This window comes from Perca fluviatilis, chromosome 11 (assembly GCF_010015445.1).
Source record: "Perca fluviatilis chromosome 11, GENO_Pfluv_1.0, whole genome shotgun sequence".
NCBI lineage: Eukaryota > Metazoa > Chordata > Actinopteri > Perciformes > Percidae > Perca > Perca fluviatilis.
In genome coordinates this window covers 27,543,413-27,561,235 of record NC_053122.1, presented here as the reverse complement: position 1 = coordinate 27,561,235, position 17,823 = coordinate 27,543,413, and the positions used below count along the sequence as shown (strand labels likewise).

Sequence of the window (17,823 nt, the reverse complement as noted above, 5' to 3'; positions counted from 1 at the left end):
AAACTACCCTAATTAAATAAGCTGACCAGCAGTCGTAGCCCCCTCACTCTGACATCTTTCCATTTCTATAGGACCTGAGCATGTTTGTGTATTTCATTTGTGTGTAGTGCGCTCTAACAACAGCGTGAAAGACAAATTAATTTCCCCACTTTATCAATAAAGTGTAAAATAAATTGTGACTGTACTGAAAATGGGAGAAAACTGTTGAAAGCTATAGTGAAATTCTAAACAATGCACATGAATCCACGTGATGCAAGTCTTCGGTGATTGCGCACCACCCCCACCCCTCTTCCACACAGTCGCTAGTAGTGTTTAACCAATCAAATCAAAGAGGACAAAAGGATAAAAAAAACATGATGGAGAGGCAATTTTTTTGGCATTTTAGGCCTTTATTTGATAAAGCTTAGATATAAAAGGGGGAGAATGACATGCAGCAAAGGGCCTCAGGCCAGAATTGAACCTGCAGCCACTGCTGCAAGGACTAAGCCTCTGCACATGGGGAGCTATCCAGGTGAGCTATGCAGGAACCCTGAGAAGAGGTAATTATCCTGCATCTCTCGAGCTGCTGTGCGTGAATGTTGCCGGAGTGCACCATTTTTCTAAACATAGCCATACTTAGAAATACAAAGAGAGTTTTGTGGAGCTGATAATTTGGCAATGGCTTGAATGTAACGGACATTCATTCCTATAAAATAGTTGCGCACATAGCTTTAACCAAAACTGTACGATCCTCTACATAGATTACTTTTTCTAAGTATATGCTGCTATAGGCAGAAGGGTTGTACACACTCATAGAGAGACCTTTTGTGCATCCAGCCAAGCAGATCAGACTCTAACCGCAAGGAGAAATATTCATGCAAAGTATCAAAATCAAAAAGTAGCCAATCTACGGGTCTTCTAACTGTGTGTGAAAATAAACAACAGCATTTTAATGATCCTGTCATCAATAATAATGTTAAAACTGGAATTGCAAGGTGCCCTTACGTAAATTCTCATTAGGACAAACAGCCTTTTCTGTTTTTGTCTGTTCTGTTTTCTTTTCGGCTCAGTACCTACTGAACTCAAATTGGATGCTGTCTGGGATCATTTTTAAACTTAATCTGAAATTGTTTTTGAAGAGGGAGCAGTCATGTAGTCATGCATGATCTGGTGCTTCCTATTTTATGGTGCTTTATTGTACTAGTCTGTGTCTTGTATTGTTTTGTCTGTGTTTTCTTTTTGAGTTCTGAGTTTTGCGTTTTAAGGTATGTATCTATTGTTGAGTTTGTGTCCTCTACTGTCTTTTATTTAAGTGTTACATTTATTGTATTTTAAACGTCCATTTAGGGACAGGCATTGCAAATTATCTTTGGCCATAAATGCTGTGATGGGTGGCATAGGTCTATAGTCCCCATAAATAAACATCAAATGAAAAATATTATGTAGATACACAAATAGCGTATTTCTGCTATGGACAAAATAATGAAAACAAAAATATTGGTCATGCAGCGAGGTGTGGGGGATTGTTGACTTGAAATATCTCATGAAGGGACAGTATTTGTACAACTGGTCCTGAAAAATGGCCTCACATTAGTGGGCTGTTTTTTAAAAGCCTGCAGAACAATGACTGGTCCAAATGACTCCTACGAGATGGCTGCTCATACCATGACGGATCCACCTCCATGTTTTTACACCTGGTAAAAGACACTGTGGGTTGAATGCATTATTTGGCTTTCCCAAACAGAAACTGGTCCAGACAGAAAACAAAGACAATTCATGAATCTGTATTCATTTTTTATTTTGCTCGCAGGTTTTATGTTCTTACCCAATATTGTGCAACTTTTTGAGCTGACTATGCATTAACATGAATTGAAATAATGTCACAGATGTGTGTTTTTCATTGTGTTACCATGATTATTTAGTTCCCCGCCCCCATCCAATTATGTAATTTTTTGCTTTCTTTTGTGAAGCTGCCGCCCAGGCACGGCATGTTTTGGGCTGCTCCTGAGATGAATAGTGACTGTCAGGTCTTCTTCCACACAAGAGATGCAGCTCAAAGTGATGAATATCAGGACAAACAACTTAAAATAATATATAAGACTTTACACTTTACACCAGTGGTTCTCAAACATTTTTCAATAAGTACATTATTTGAATTGTTTCTTTAAGCCAAGTACCCGCTGACCAGCGCTAATCATTTTTGGTAGAAAAAAAAAGTCTATATAAAGAGGAACAGTACAGCCTTGTAACTGAAAAAAACATTTAAATGCTGACAACAACTGTAAAAAAGACAAAACCTTGAAGGAAGGAGGTAAGACAAGAATAGGTCAAAAATAGTATCAAAAACTTCAAAAACAGTGACTTAAGCGAGAAACTTGTAAAAAGTAGGACAGCAGAAGGAAGGAAGGCAAGAATAGGTCCAAAGAAGGCGACACAAATGTCACATTTTTGGTAGGAAAAAAAGTCGACATAAAGAGGAACAATGTTCTGGACAACAGCCTGTTGTCAACTATTAAACATTTTGTTAAATATCTCACGTACCCCCCTGCAGTCCTCCAAAGTAACCCTAGGGGTACACGTACCCCCGTTTGAGAAACACTGCTTTACACTATATCTGCTTACAACTCTGTTTTATACAATGCTTTAAAAATGCTAAATAGGAGAGGTTAACGTTGTGTTGCCAAATAGTTAAATGCAGGGAACCAAAAAAACTGTTATACACAAATACATATCCATACAGTCAAATAGGAGAAATGGTGCTTTAAAAGAATGGCAGGAGAGAAGTAATAGAACTAGGATTGCATCAAACACGATTTTTATTATTTTCATTCATCATCGTCTATCTGCTGATTATTTTTGATTAATCCTTTGGCCTGTATAATATCAGAAAATATTAAAATATGGACGCCTGGGTAGCTTACCTGGTAGAGCGCACACCCGTATACAGAGGCTCGGTCCTCAACACAGTGGCCCCGGGTTCAGTTCCGACCTGCAGTCCTTTGCTGCATGTCATTCCCCTTCTATCTCCCCTTTCATATCTAAGCTGTCTTGTCACAAATAAAGGCCTAAAATGCCAAGAAAATATTAAAGTATATTCACTGCTCCAGATAATCAACCATCCAAAACCCAGATATTTGGTTTGCTGTCACGTAAGAGAAGGAAAAGTAAAATAATCCTCACAACTGGAACAAGGAAATGTGATTTTCATCTGAAAAATGACAAAATGGTAAACATTTCATCCATTACCGATACAGTCGACTATTCATTTCCTGTGGATCAGCTAATCGATGAATTGACTAGGTGTTCCAACTCTAAATAGCACATTATAGATAAAAGCACATCTTACAACGTGAGTTTTCAGTGTGTCTTTAAACATGTGATGCTGCTGTCTTCAGATGAAGAGAGAGACTGTTCCAGAGACTGGGTCCAAAACTACAGACGGCAGCTTTCACCACAGGTCTCTGTCACAATTTTGGATCCAGCAAGCAGCTGAGAGTCTGTGGATGTGACAGCTCAACGAGGGACACATCCTGGCAGCATGTAGGCCTATATCAAAGTCAGTGGAGCGTACATGAGAAGATTTATGGGCAAACACTGGGAGTTTAAGAAACTTTCCCAAAACTGACTGGAAGAAAGTGTGTAGGGACTTGACATGATGTGAACTCTTTTCTATGTTCCAGTTATGACAAGCTGAAATGATTTATACTGTAGGCCATTGGCGATTTGAGGCCCTTTTTAGGAGGGCAAGTAGTTAGAGTTTGCGAACTTGTCTGTTAGTGACAGAAGACAAACAATTACAGGTTCAAAGGGCTTAAAACAGGTTTAATATCCTGTGTCGCTGTCACCAATGCTATGCACCTGTAGCCCAGTCATGGAAAGGGTTAACAGAAACGCGATGTTGGCCAATCAGAGGTGGTTGTGCCGGACTCCCGATTTTGGCTGAGTCTCCATCTAATCTGTCAGAGGGAGAGCAGGAGTGCGGTTGTGAAGTTTAACGTTGGTAGTCCCCAAAGAAGAAATTGGTAATTTCATGGCGCAGATTAGAACCCAAATTGAAACGTAAGCAACTAAAATTGCTGAATGTTAGAACATTGTGTCAAATTGGTCGTTACTACTGTGACTTATAAAGTTTCAGGTGTTAATAGTGCCAGAGGTGTCAAGTAACGAAGTACAAATACTTCGTTACCTTACTTAAGTAGAAATTTTGGGTATCTATACTTTACTGGAGTAATTATTTTACAGCATACTTTTTACTTCTACTCCTTACATTTTTACGCAATTATCTGTAGTTTATACTCCTTACATTTTAATAATAGCCTCGTTACTCCTATTTCAATTTGGGCTTGTTTTCATTCCGGCTCGTCATCGTTCAAAAAACACACACAAAAAAACCCTATCCAGATAAATCGTACCATCCGAAGAGAGTGAATTTGATTGTGGTTGGATGAGAAGTATAAACATATACCATTCCAACACCCTATTGGTTTGTACGCGATCCATCGCACCTGCACAGACCCGGTGCTAATACGGCACCGGTGCCTTAACGACCGTTATCTACCGGACCGAATAGCAACGCGGATTTCAGTGCCTTATTAGGTGCAACTTAAATGACTGCGCTTCTCTCTGATGCTCTGAAAACGGACGTTAGAGGGAACTGAAACATTTTTGGTTTGCATGGCACTGTATCCCTGTCACATTCTCATTAGGGGCTGAGCCCCCCCTAAAGGTTTAATCCTAGAATCGCCCCTGCTGTAGGCTTATCTGGGCGAGCTGAGAGCAATGCCCTGCAGTATGGAAAAGTTTTAAAACAGAGGCAGAATGATAATTCAGCTTTCTTTGTGATTGGGATTAAACCTGTGCAGTTTCCTGTGCAGTCATGGTGTGTTTACTTTATTTTGTCCAGTGTCCTGTGCAAAATCCACTTAGTGTAAAGACTAACACTTTCTCTTCCAGTAGAATTGGTAAATGAGTTTATGCTGGACGTAAAAACAGCATAGTCACTCCACATCATCATCAGTTTGACACCATCCGATGAAGGTGTCTGTCTGCGCCATGCATTATACAGAGATAATAATACATGAGAGAATAGGTTACGTGAACGTAACCTTTGTGGGTGATGAAACAACAGCCGTTAAATGAGTCCCCCCGTCCGTCCGCCCCCCCGCCCCTCCCTCCCCCGGTGCCTGCGCAGGGAATATATGTATGGAAAAGATCATGGGAAGCTTTCACAACCTTCTCATTGGCTCAGAAGTCAGAGAGATCCCCGTCATATAAAGCGAGAGTGGCTGATCCAGCAGCCCTTTTCCCGCTGGCAAGCGTTTTGGATCACACTTGGACTTCGCCTCACGGGAAAACACCTTTTACGCACAGAGCGCTTGGACACTTTTGGAGAGGGTGCAGACGAGCGCAGCCGGGGATCACATTTTCGAAGGAAAAGAGTTATACAGCCAACAGGTTGGTATATTTCATGTTCGATGTGAAACGCGACGGATGGTAAATGCGTATTTGTTTGAGGAAAAAAGTTATTCAGATTCGCCTTTGCTCATTTCAATTAAGGATTGCCTTTAGCCATGACTTAAAGTGATTTTAATTGGAAAGAAATAGCGGAATAGATGATACAAATGTCAATAGCGCTCGTACAAATCGGTTACAGGAGATTTAAGGATTGCTTTTATCTCACTATGCTTGCGCATTGATTTCACATTCAATTAAAGTTCACTTTGGAAATGCTTGGACACTCATTTAAAGTCTGAATTGCGAAAGAAATGTTTGCTTCTTGAATGCCACTACAATATTTACTCTTCATTCTTGTCCTTTGCTGAATTGCTGCATGGTTCAAAAGATATTTGTAAAGACACAGATAATTAGTCTAAGTTTATGTCTTAAGGGGAATAATATTTAGCAAACCTCAACAAAATGATGATTGATTTTGTCTGATTTGTTATCATTGAATGTGCTTTTTCCTCTTGATGCATCACTTCTCTGTTAACAGAGATACTGTGAGCTGAGGCGTCTGAGTGGGCATGTGGCTATTGGAGAAGCTCCGTAGCTCTGTGGAGAGCAGTGGGACACACTCCCATCCCCCGCAGACAGTCGAGGCCATTCCTGTCTCTGTTTATGCCAACGTCCTAACTCCGGAAAAGATCCCTGATTTCTTCATCCCCCCCAAACTTATTTGCTGCCCACCAGAAGAGTCTCATACCCCAGAACCACAGCACTGCTCCACATTACGGCCCTCCGTGTCTGACCATGCCATCTGCAGCCAGAGCCCCAGAGCTCGGAGCAGCAAGAACCCCTGCAGCCCTCACCTCTTTTCCCGCCTGGGGGGGGACGCACGCAATCTCCAGAAGTCAGCCAACCGTCACATCATCCAAATAGAGAGTGCTGATGAGCCAGGTGCCGGATCTGTGGACCGGGTCAGCGTCAACACTAACGCTGACCCCCAGTCACAGACTGCCATGTCTCTGCCGTACGTCCCCAAGGCTCAGACCTCTTATGGCTTCTCCACCCTGGTGGAGTCTCCTCATACCCGTCGCAAGGAGAGCCTGTTCCACAGCGACCCCAGCAGCCCTCTCACCTCCCCGAACTCCCAGAGACGCTCCCAGGGGGGGACTCTTCTAGCCCCAGCTGACTCCAACCCCTACCGCTATTTCAGCGGTGGGGAGAGCGACACCTGCTCCTCTGCAGAGTCCTCCCCCTTCACCTCCCCTCTCCTGTCCCGCTCTGCCTCTCTCATACGCTCCATCACCAAGGAGACACAAGCCAAGGTGAGGACCCGTTTCTGTGGCTTCCGTTTACACGACAACGGTCTCGCTAGAAACGGGGAAACGTTTTTCATTTACCTTTCAAAAAAAAACGTTCGGCGTTTAGACACCATTGTTTTGAACGGACTGCCGAGGTCCACCTTCACTGGGAGGTCTACTGTAGTCCGAGGGGTAGGTGGGAATGAGATTGCACCGCTTTCCCGTCTCCGCTTAAAATCTGAGTTGGTGTCCGGCTCTGGCTCCACAGAGACCCGTTTTGTTTACTGGAGTTGCGTATTCAAAAGATTTCACTCTGGCACCCTGTTGGAATAATTTTCGTTATCAAGAATAGACAGGACCACTGAAGTTATATCAAAGTTCCTTTTACTTGAGAACCCAACAAGGAGGCAGTTAACAGTACTCACAGCAGGAGTACAGAAGTGACCTAGCGAAAAGCTCTCTTCTATAATACCAAGTGAAATGCAATAAATCATGATACAGAGTTGATCGGTTTCAAAAGTTCCTTTGCACCACCCCCCCAAAACGCTGTTGTCTTGTAAACGAACGGCCAGAACGTAAAGAAACGTTTGCGTGTTATGTGGAGAAAGTTGCTGTGTAAACAGCCTCTGTAAGTGGAAGAGTGTGTGTGTGTGTGTGTGTGTGTGTACGGATTGGCTGCTACGAAGCTATTAATGAAACTGTTACAAAAGTGTTTTCCTTGTTCGATTCACCATGAGGCGTCTTTCTGTATGTTTACCAGTTGCTTTTTCTCTCTCCCTCCCTCCCTCCCTCCCTCCCTCAAGGTGTCGCGTGCCAAGCGCTCCCTGGCGCGCCACAGTTCTCTCTCCACCGATGATTGCAGCTCAGCAGACAACAGCCCCAACATGCAGCGTCGCCGCACGCGCTGCCCTCCCTCTCCCGCCTTCCGGGGATGTAAAAGCGGTAGCTCGAGGAGCCCGGCGTCGAACCTCCTGCAGCACGCGCACACCGTCAACCTCCACAAGGGGGGGACCCTGAAGCTGAGCACCCACTACGACCCAGAGGCAGCTCTGCTGAGGGTGCGCGTGCTCGCAGCCGAGGCCCTTTACGACAGGCAGACGGACATTAAAAGCATCAACTGCTGCGTGGCACTCTACCTAAACCCTGGCAAGCAGCAGAAACAGAGGAGCACCATCATCAAGAATAGCAGGAATCCCGTATTCAACGAAGACTTTTTTTTTGACTCGCTGCCACAGGCGCAGGTAAAGAGTCTGGCCATGAAGATAAAGGTAGTGAACAAAGGAACCAGCCTGAGGAGGGACGTGCTTCTTGGAGAAAGAGAGGTGCTGCTCAGCGAGCTGCTCTCAGGCCTCTAGGGAACCCCTGTCAAGACTTCGGCTGAAACAATGAGCGGGCCCTTTTCTTCTTTCTTCTGGCTACCTTTTCTATCCCACTGCACAGATCTGATAAATACTGGGCATGCGAAAGCATGCTGATGACAAGGGAGTTGTATCTTGCACACTGTTTTATGTACATCAATGGACAAAAAAAAACTGAAGCCTCTGTAGAAATAAAAGTCCCCTTTTATCAAGTTGTCATCACTTGCTTTTCTTCTTTTTTTTTTTTCAAAGGTCTGTCCAGGTTAAACAAGTGCAACCAGCATTATTTATTTATTTACTTAGCAGTATATCAGCAACGTGAACCGTGGGGCTGTTGTCCTTGTTTGTGTATTCCTCGTGAATTATTTAGTTACAAAAAGTGTTGCCTTCTCTCATGAGCTTGGTAATGTGGCTCAATATCATATCCGCTGTGATGCAATGATCTTGTTAAAGTTGGAGCTGTGGTTTTTGTAATAATGTAGTAATATTACATGTGGGATTTTGCACGTTCTTGTGGAAACTAATAATGCTTCTGTGAAAGAATTTATATTTGAATTAGATTTTAATTGCCAGCGCATGTAATGTTAATATGACTGTTGCTACGTGACATGCTTTTAAACTTGTGAATAAAAAAAAAAGCTAAACTCTTACTGAAGTTTTTTTTTTACCCTGCAGCTTTGTCTACAGTGATTTTTGTCCTAATAATTCCGCAGCATGCAGCACAAGCCCTAGGAAATGATTATAAAAGCTTTCCATTTTTGCAAACAAGTATGAGGCTGGGTCCTCTGAGACAGACACACACTGGATCTCATTTGTGAGGCTATTAATTCTGGATCTCTGCACGCAATAATGTTTCTCTGTGCATGCAAACTCCCTGTTTAATTTTAAAAACCTGTTTGGTTCTCCAGTGAGGTTCGAACAAGCGCCGGTGCTGTAAAATGAATCCAAAGCAGAAGTGCCAAAAAAGGCTGGTTCCAAAACGGAGTCAATCTCCATAGACCGTTAACGTTAAAATGCCCAACTTTACAGCAAAATAAAACTGCTGTTTACAGCCTGGTACAAAATCAGTTTGGTCTCTATAGCTAAATTCACCCTGTATGACACCTGGGGGGCGAATGTTTGATAAATCACACTTTTAAATTATATTAAGACGTCCTGTAAGCTTCATTCGGCCTGTCTCAGCTCTATCCACGCTCCACCTCTTTGCCCATTTTTGAATTAGCCGCCCACTTTGAGCTTGATTTTTGGCTCTTCAGAAACCTATGGGTGATAACACAGAGATTACGTCCATATTTTATACAGTCTATAGGTTCAAATAGTTATTAAGGATGGCAGGAGGTAGAATGTGCCTCCTGAAACAAATGTTGGCACGCATTCTCCTGCTCTAGATATCATTTATCTCTCTTTATAGTGAGGCTATAATCTTAATCTATAGCTTCAATGCTTGGGTTGATAAATGGAAATTAATTTGTTCTGAGGGAGGAGAAATACTAAAACATACCCTGAAGTCCACACTAATACAGTTGTCAGGCATGCAGGGGTGGTCCCACTGAGCAACAGTTAGCCAAGTGTGGATCTTATGCCTCCTCTACTGGTCAAACATCAGAATCACACCTCATAATGCCCTGGAAAAAAATACATTTACAGCGTCAAAGTAATTTTTCGGCAACTGTGAACTGACTGGTGACTGGTGATTACCCTGAAACGGAAAGAAAATTACATCTCATTAGAAAATGTAAACCCTCTGAGAACACTCTCGGGCTTATGCCCCTGGGTGATCTGCAGCCAGCTCCATTTGCTTATGAAGTACTGAGATAAGTCACAACAAGTACCCACGTGGGACACATTCATCTGTGAGCTTCAAGAATATTTATTTACCACAGACTTGAAAGCAACTAAAACTGAAGAAAAATGAAGTCGTTATCTTTGCCTCTGTAGACTTGGTGAGGCAAATTGAAAAGTGATTGCCTAATAATCCCTGAATTAAGCAAAACAAGTCAGCCTATAATCATAACAGCAGAATTAGAAATGGGGTCCTACATGAAATCAAAATGTTCTAGTTGAACAGTTTTGTTTATTTCACATGAAATATTTATGTCTTTTCCGTTTGTCGCTAGGCTCTTCTTAGTAATTTGAAGTGCTCAGGTGGAAAAGTGCACCAATCTGGATCGAGCGATACTTTTTAATCAAAATCTGATAGCAGTTGATGTGTTATAGATTAGAAACCAAAATAGCAGGGACTCTAAAAACCTAAGCAGTACTACTTATTAGATACATCGACCTTGTTACTGTGATATTTTATATATATACAGTACTACTTATTAGTTACATCGACCTTGTTACTGTGATATTATATATTATATATATATATATATATATAGATAGATAGATAGATAGATAGATAGATAGATAGATAGATAGATAGATAGATAGATAGATAGATAGATAGATAGATAGATAGATAGATAGAGTATATTTTTGATATTGACAGAAGTGATGGAGGGATTTGAGATGCCACCCAGGCACTTTCCCATTCACGCTAAATGGCGATTAAAATCTGCTTTTTGACAAAGAAATGTATGCAGTTGATATCACACATGCCAGCGAGGTAATACTTCTGACACAGTTTGATGTGTACTGAATTTGATTTCTAAATGGCCACTGTTACATTCTTTTAATCATTTCAAGTTTTAGTTTAATTAGTATTGCAAATAAATACCGTATATTCTATAAAGAGAACATTACACAAATTGTAAATTTGTTCAAGGATGATTTTGGTTTCCATCTTTTAGTTTAAGAAAGAACTAAAAAAAAAATGCCATCCTGATTTGTGATGCTGTCGGCAAACACAGGTGTCATTTCAGTAAACCCCCCAGAAGTGAACTTTGATGAATTTATAAAATATTCTAATCCTACTTCACTGCCTAACTCTCATCAACAGCTGCAATATACTGCATACCATGTCGCATTTAAAGTAGGTGGAGGATTTTTCATACTGTGGAGCGTTTCAGAAGGAAAAGTCAATATCCATATTTCACTGAATGTAAGGCCCTGGTGTCCATGCACAGTCAATATTCTGGCCACTGGCTTTGCAACAATAGGATAGAGTAATGCGATTTCCTCATATAGGTTTCAGCTTAATCGTTTCAACATGTACTTAGTGTTTTTAAAAATATATATTTTTCAGCTTTTTAAAGAGGCACTCTGCAGTTTTGGCCATTTCTTCACTGTTTTCTTGCTTTTTGCTGGCAGGTTTCTCTATAGAGCCCCCCCCCCTACAGCTTCGGAATAGATATTTGGCAGCTCCTATGTTTACTTGTGTCTGACTCCTCACTCGGTCAGTCTGCCGTTTCCTCTTTCTCTGTTCCTCCGACAATGCTTTCCTAACTTTCTGCTTTTTTTTGCCAGCTCAGCCATGACGATAGTGTGAAAAACTCCATCGCTACCTTTTTAGCCGGTTCCTGAACGGGCGGATGTGTGCAGTGCAGTGAAGCAATTTGTTACATCGCGAGACCTGATGTCACGCGATACTTCCTGACGCTGAGGCCGGTGGCTCGCAGGCCGAAAGTTGCAAGGGTGGTTTTTCCGCTCACAGGCGCTAGGGGGGAGCGAGACCACCGCCATTCAACCCGAAAAAAGTCATATAACCATTCCAATGACTCCAAAGCTATTCAGTTAAGGTAAATTAAGCTAAAAAAAAACTACATAGTTCCCCTTTAATATCAGGGTTCTTAAGATATGATTATCTGGGTGCTATTAGAATTGCATAGTACCATACCAAAACTAATAACTCCGTAATGCAACAAACACATTGTGGAAACAAATCACCTAAATGCTGTGTTGTGAATAAACGGTAACCTATAAAATGAGTATACAAATAAATGTCTGTCTTTGACATCATGGGGGGGGGGGGGCGACACCTTTGTTTTGTGTTTGACTTCAGTACCTCATCCCTGTCCTCAATGCTGTAAGTTTCACAGCTTGTTCAATTAAATAGTGAATGTGTTTTCTATCATTTGCCATTACAAAAATAATCAAATGCATATTTTGGGATGACACAATATACCTCCATTAAAAATATTATAATATCAAAAATATATATTTATGTAATAACCATACGTAATGGTAGGATTGTAGGCTAGCTACGAATATGATTTGCACAGATGTCCACAGGAATCCCCCCCCCCTCAAATGTCTATTTTTATCGTATAACTGACGGTGTTTACGTATCCATAGTGATGAGAATCAGTTTACCGAGTTCATGGAGTACTTTCTGGGGGTGTATTTGATTTGTGAGCCGGGCATCAGCTGGCTCCCTTGTCTATCTGGTGGTGGTGCTTCTTTTTTTGGTCGGAACAACCATAACAAACGAACCCATCAGATGCTAGGTCATTTAAGTCACATGCATCATGGGACATGTATTTCTTTATAATGTAAAACGCCTTCTGCTCTAGGATGAAGGAATTCCATCAAAACTACGTCCCCCACAATGCCTTGCTGCAATCTTAAACATAGACCTGTCAAACAACACAAACGCCATCTTGACAGCAACCTCAAAATGGCAGAAAGCTGTGAGCTAGTAACCGAGTCCGAACTAAGATACCTGCTCCCTGCTATTTAAAAAAAAACACAGACTCGTCAGTTTTTCCATAAACGAGTGGTTATGGGGTTGGTGCCCTGCGCGGCAGCACAGAGCCTGTAAAATGGATATACCGACGGCGGTTTTCAACGCGGCCAGAGATGGTAAGCTGAAACTTATCCAGAAGTTGCTGAGCAACAAAACTCCCGAGGAGCTGGAGGCTTTAGCCGAGGAGAAAACACAGGGAGGCACCCCGCTGTTGATAGCATCTCGATACGGACATCTAGAGGTTGTAGACTACCTCCTTGAACATTGTAAAGCAAATGTTGAACTCGGGGGGGCGGTTAACTTTGACGGCGAGACCATCGAGGGGGCTCCGCCGCTGTGGGCAGCTTCGGCAGCCGGTCACCTCCCTGTGGTTAAGACGCTACTGAAACACGGTGCCTCGGTGAACAACGCAACCCTCACTAACTCAACGCCGCTCCGAGCTGCCTGCTTCGACGGTCACCTGGAGATCGTCCGCTACCTGGTGGAGCACAGAGCCGACATGGAGGTAGCCAACCGCCACGGCCACACCTGCCTCATGATCTCCTGTTACAAGGGCCACAAGGAGATAGCCAAGTTCCTCCTGGACCGTGGCGCCGACGTCAACCGCAAGAGTGTAAAAGGAAACACCGCCCTCCATGACTGTGCGGAGTCAGGTAGCCTGGACATCATGAAGATGCTGCTAAAGTGCAACGCTCGCATGGAGAGGGATGGATACGGAATGACCCCGCTCCTCGCTGCAAGTGTAACCGGTCACACCAACATCGTGGAGTATCTCGCCCACCAGCCTCGCACCTCCAGAGAGGAACGCGTCGATGCACTTGAACTCCTTGGGGCTACTTTTGTGGATAAAAAGCGGGATCTCTTGGGGGCAATGAGGTACTGGAGAAGGGCCATGGAGCTGAGGCAACCGGGGGACAAAGCTGGATTCCTGGCCAAGCCTGCGCCTGGCCCTCCTATCCCTGCCTATGGCTGTGCACAGGAGGTAAGCACCGCAGAGGAACTGGAAGCTCTGATCACAGACCCTGATGAAATGAGGATGCAGGCTTTGTTGGTTCGAGAGCGCATCCTAGGGCCGTCCCACCCAGACACCTCTTATTACATCCGCTACAGGGGAGCTGTGTACGCTGACTCGGGCAACTTTGAACGCTGCATCAGCCTGTGGAAATATGCTTTAGACATGCAGCAGAGCAACCTGGACCCTCTCAGTCCCATGACAGCCTCCAGTTTCCTGTCCTTTGCAGAGCTTTTCTCTTTTGTTCTTCAAGACCGGGCCAAAGGCACCCTATCGACGCGCGTCACCTTTCATGATCTGATGACCGTGCTGGGGAAAAGCGTGAGGGAGGTAGAGCGAGCTGTGGCGCAGAGGGACAACCCTCCAGAGGCTCCTCAGTTCACCAAAGCTCTCTCCATCATCCTGCACCTCATCTTCCTCCTGGAGAAGCTGGAGTGCAGCCCGGAGCAGGAGCATCAGAAGAAGCACACGGTGTACCGCCTGCTGAAGCTGAACCCTCGAGGTCGGAGCGGCTTCACTCCTCTCCACATGGCTGTAGACAAGGAGACCACGTCCGTCGGCCGCTACCCTGTCGGCCGCTTCCCCTCCCAGGCGGTGGCCGCGCTGCTCCTAGAGTGCGGCGCGGACGTCGATTCACGCGACAGTGAAAACAATACGCCGCTGCACATCGCTGCTAACAATGGCTGTCCAGAGATCATGGCGCTACTTATGAAGGCTGGGGCTCACTTTGACGCCACAAATGCACAGAGGAAGACCGCCTACAAGCTGCTGGACGAGCAGAGCACCGGGCAGCCGGCCCTCTACCCACTGAACTATATCACCCTTCAGTGCCTGGCGGCGCGTGCAATTGAAAAGCACAGACTGCCCTACAGGGGACTCATTTCTGAGGAGATGGAGGCTTTCATTGAACTGCACTGACTTCCACTACTGTCCCCTGTTGAGGCTCCCCTGCACTACTCTTCCTGTCCCCCCATACCTTACTATGACTTGCCGCAAACTTACTTCTCTACACTATTCTCTCGTCTTTGTCTCCTTTTTGGCCTCTGCTTCGCTCCTGGCCCTACCAACCTTAGCAATACACATCCGGCCGCTGGGCTAAAATCTCTGGCTGAGATCTGGTCAGTTATCGTTTGATTCTAACGTTAAGCCACATAGGCTCTAAAAGTGATTGTTGGTTTCTACTGATATTTAAACCTGGGTGGAACTTTAACTTGATATAGGCTTTAATGCAGTTGCCCTCTTTTTGTCCCAGTAAAAAGGAGACTTGCAGTATGATGGTGCTTGTGTGTTTGGTGGCTGGACTGTATGAAAGACAGGTTTTTAGTATTACCGATAGGAAGCATCTGATCAAACTTGCCAGATAACATGCATGAAAATGAAGAGCGAATATGGTAGCTCACTTGTTGTTTTGAAAGTTAATTCAGAACGAAGTGTGTTTTTTAAAGCTGGTTCTCCTTGTTCACATATACCATCTGCTATGCTTCTTAGATATGGGAAGGTGTTTGAATTTACTGTGCCAAATGTCAGCCACGGAGCCATGTTTTGTTACAGACTGTAAACTGGTGGCAAAATGAAAAGCAACTAACTTTACCCTCTTAATTATAAGCAGAAGTAACGAGCTAAAGTGGAGACGCACATGAAGAAGATCAGGAACTCGAGTTGAGGAGGAGTGGTATCCCTTTGAGTAAAAAGAGCTGGTACCACTAACTAACACTCCCCAGTCCCCACACAGACATTTATTCAACCTATGCAGTTTGTGATATTCCAATCAGAGGCAACATTTTTCAGGCAAAAATACACTACATAAACAGATTTTACACAGGCATACTACTCGGTTGCTTATCTTAACATGATAATGACTCAAACCAGGGGCTGCTTCATTGACAATGAATTGGTGTCTCCTGACTTCATGAACTACGAATGTCTACTTTAAAATGTTTGCCTATGTCCGAATGAACAATTTCCAAACTAGAGCCTTAAGTGTGCCTACATCCCTCTACGTCTGGGTAATATCATCATCATCATCATCAACATCATCAACAAACCTATTCAATTCACTCAGGAAAAGAAGCAGCTTCAGAACTAGGACACAATGTGATGATGACTGTGTATCTATGACTGTGTCGATTCTGTTTTTGGAGTGAATTTTCTTCTTCTCCATTTTTAACCTCGGATGCAGTTCACAGAAATGAAACTGGCCGTTCCTGCATCTTAGTCTTATTTTTAATAGTGTCTCTTTTGTTTTTTTTCTTGTGTTATCATGAATGTTGTATTTGTCTGTGCTAAGCACCACCATGTTGAATGCACACTGTGAGGCTCTGAACCCTAAAAATGGACAACTTACATTCAGGCTGTGAACTGTCGCTGCCTTTCTCTTTCTCAACTGATTAGTTTAACTGATGATAACTCAAGAACAAAAGAGCGTTGGAGATAGTCGAATAAAGTTCAGCATCACAACATAATCTGTGTGTGTGTGTGTGTGCGCTTGCGTGTGTTGGTGATCTCAGTTTTTCTGCGTTTTCAACCTGGAAAAATCTCGCTTGGAATTTTTATTTTTTTTATTTTAGAACTAAGCTTATTGTGCTATGAAAAGTATCTAAAAATTTGAATTCTTCTGTGCTCCGGTTTGTCACTAGTTCTTTAGCTTAAGTGCGGTTGCTTACAACGGCAGCATTTGCATTAAGAGCATCATTATACATATTTAGATGGATTGAAATAGTTGCAGTAGCAGAACACAAAAGACCCTATACCACCCCATGCGAACAGCCCAATCTATAAAATTTGCTTATTTTAGAGATATTTTAGAGTGCACCCAAAGTGTTAACATTAGCATAAAAAAATAATCCGTAGCCACTTAATTCAGCTCTTTATATGGGCTTCCCACTGCTCTGCTCACAAAAACTCGAGGGCACTGAAATAAAGCATAACAGAAACTTGATCTTTCTGAGTCCTGAACTCTTCAAGTATAAATAGAGCGCAATTAACGTCACTGCTGCAGGGCAGCGGTAGAGACAGGGCTCTTGCCCTGCTAATTTTAGGGATCTTTTGCCCTATCTTAAACTCTGGAAATGGGAATACTGTAACGCTATACAGTACATAGCATACGGCACTGTCAGGCAGGTCACAGGGTGACTGGCAGAGACAGCGCGCAGACAACAGAGACTGTATTATTCTGACAGGAAAACAGAAAGAAATTTGAGCTGATGTCTTTTTAAAATGAGGTTTGCTCGAAAGTTAAGCTTAACCTCAAATATTAATGACGTGCTATTGTCACTGTGCACGTGACGGGTGTCAGGTGTTAGCACAGGGAATTGTGAAACAGCAGCTGTTGAAGAGAGGTGTTCAAGTCCCTGTTACAACATGTGTTGATCGTACATCCAAAGAGCTCTCTTAATGCTGACCTGACCTCTGGCCTTTCTGTTAAGGGTGCCCAGGGGATTGCGCTGTTCATCTACGTCACTTCAAATGTAGACATTGGAAGTATAGCACCTATGATGTCAAGAGGTCCAAAGACGGCTACAATTGTTAATGTGACAAACAGAATGCGTCCTATCCTGCGTGCACTCAAAACAATGGTCTTTTGTAGTCATTTCAATGCTTATTTTTAGTGTCATGAGGTTAAAAATCATTTATGGGAGCATTTCCTCTGCCAACAAAAGAGACACCGCCAGAGAAGTTACCGTCACACCTGATCCTGGATCCATGAACCTTTTTGTGTCAACGCTTCCTAATGCAACATCACATAATAGTAACTTCCCACTAGAGGTCACTAGCAACACAGAAAATCAATCAGAGGGGCAGCCTTTGTCCCTTAAAAGACCATGCGATAGACTCAAAAAACTGTAGCTTCCGATAACCATCAGAAGAAATGGTAATTGGTTAATTTCTCATCTCTTGCTCGCACTTTTTTTAAACCGTCTTTGTGTGAGGAAGCAAGAAAGACAGAAAGAAAGTGAGTGGTTGAGAATGTTTTTTAGAAAGCTGGCAGGGCTGAGTATGCATTTGTAGCCTGATGTATCTGGATGAGCAGAAGTCCAGGCAGAGTTACCGACTCTTGAGTGTGTTTGCAGTAGGAGTGTTGCGTGGGGATCAGCAGCGAGTGTA

The 17,823-nt window shown here is 43.3% G+C and overlaps 2 protein-coding genes across 2 annotated transcripts; both read left to right on the top strand.

Moving 5' to 3' along the window:
• Positions 1-5,226: 5,226 nt before the first annotated feature.
• Positions 5,227-8,276, top strand: LOC120567816 (C2 calcium-dependent domain-containing protein 4C-like). The gene is made up of 3 exons (XM_039814866.1): positions 5,227-5,433; positions 5,972-6,746; positions 7,526-8,276. The coding sequence occupies exons 2-3, from the start codon at positions 6,003-6,005 to the stop codon at positions 8,075-8,077; spliced, it is 1,296 nt and encodes a 431-aa protein (XP_039670800.1). The 5' UTR covers positions 5,227-5,433; positions 5,972-6,002; the 3' UTR covers positions 8,078-8,276.
• Positions 8,277-12,615: 4,339 nt separating this feature from the next.
• fem1a (fem-1 homolog a) lies at positions 12,616-14,690 on the top strand. Its single transcript, XM_039816554.1, has one exon. It carries the CDS (start codon positions 12,784-12,786, stop codon positions 14,635-14,637), a length of 1,854 nt encoding a protein of 617 aa, XP_039672488.1. The 5' UTR covers positions 12,616-12,783; the 3' UTR covers positions 14,638-14,690.
• The last annotated feature ends 3,133 nt before the right edge of the window (positions 14,691-17,823 follow it).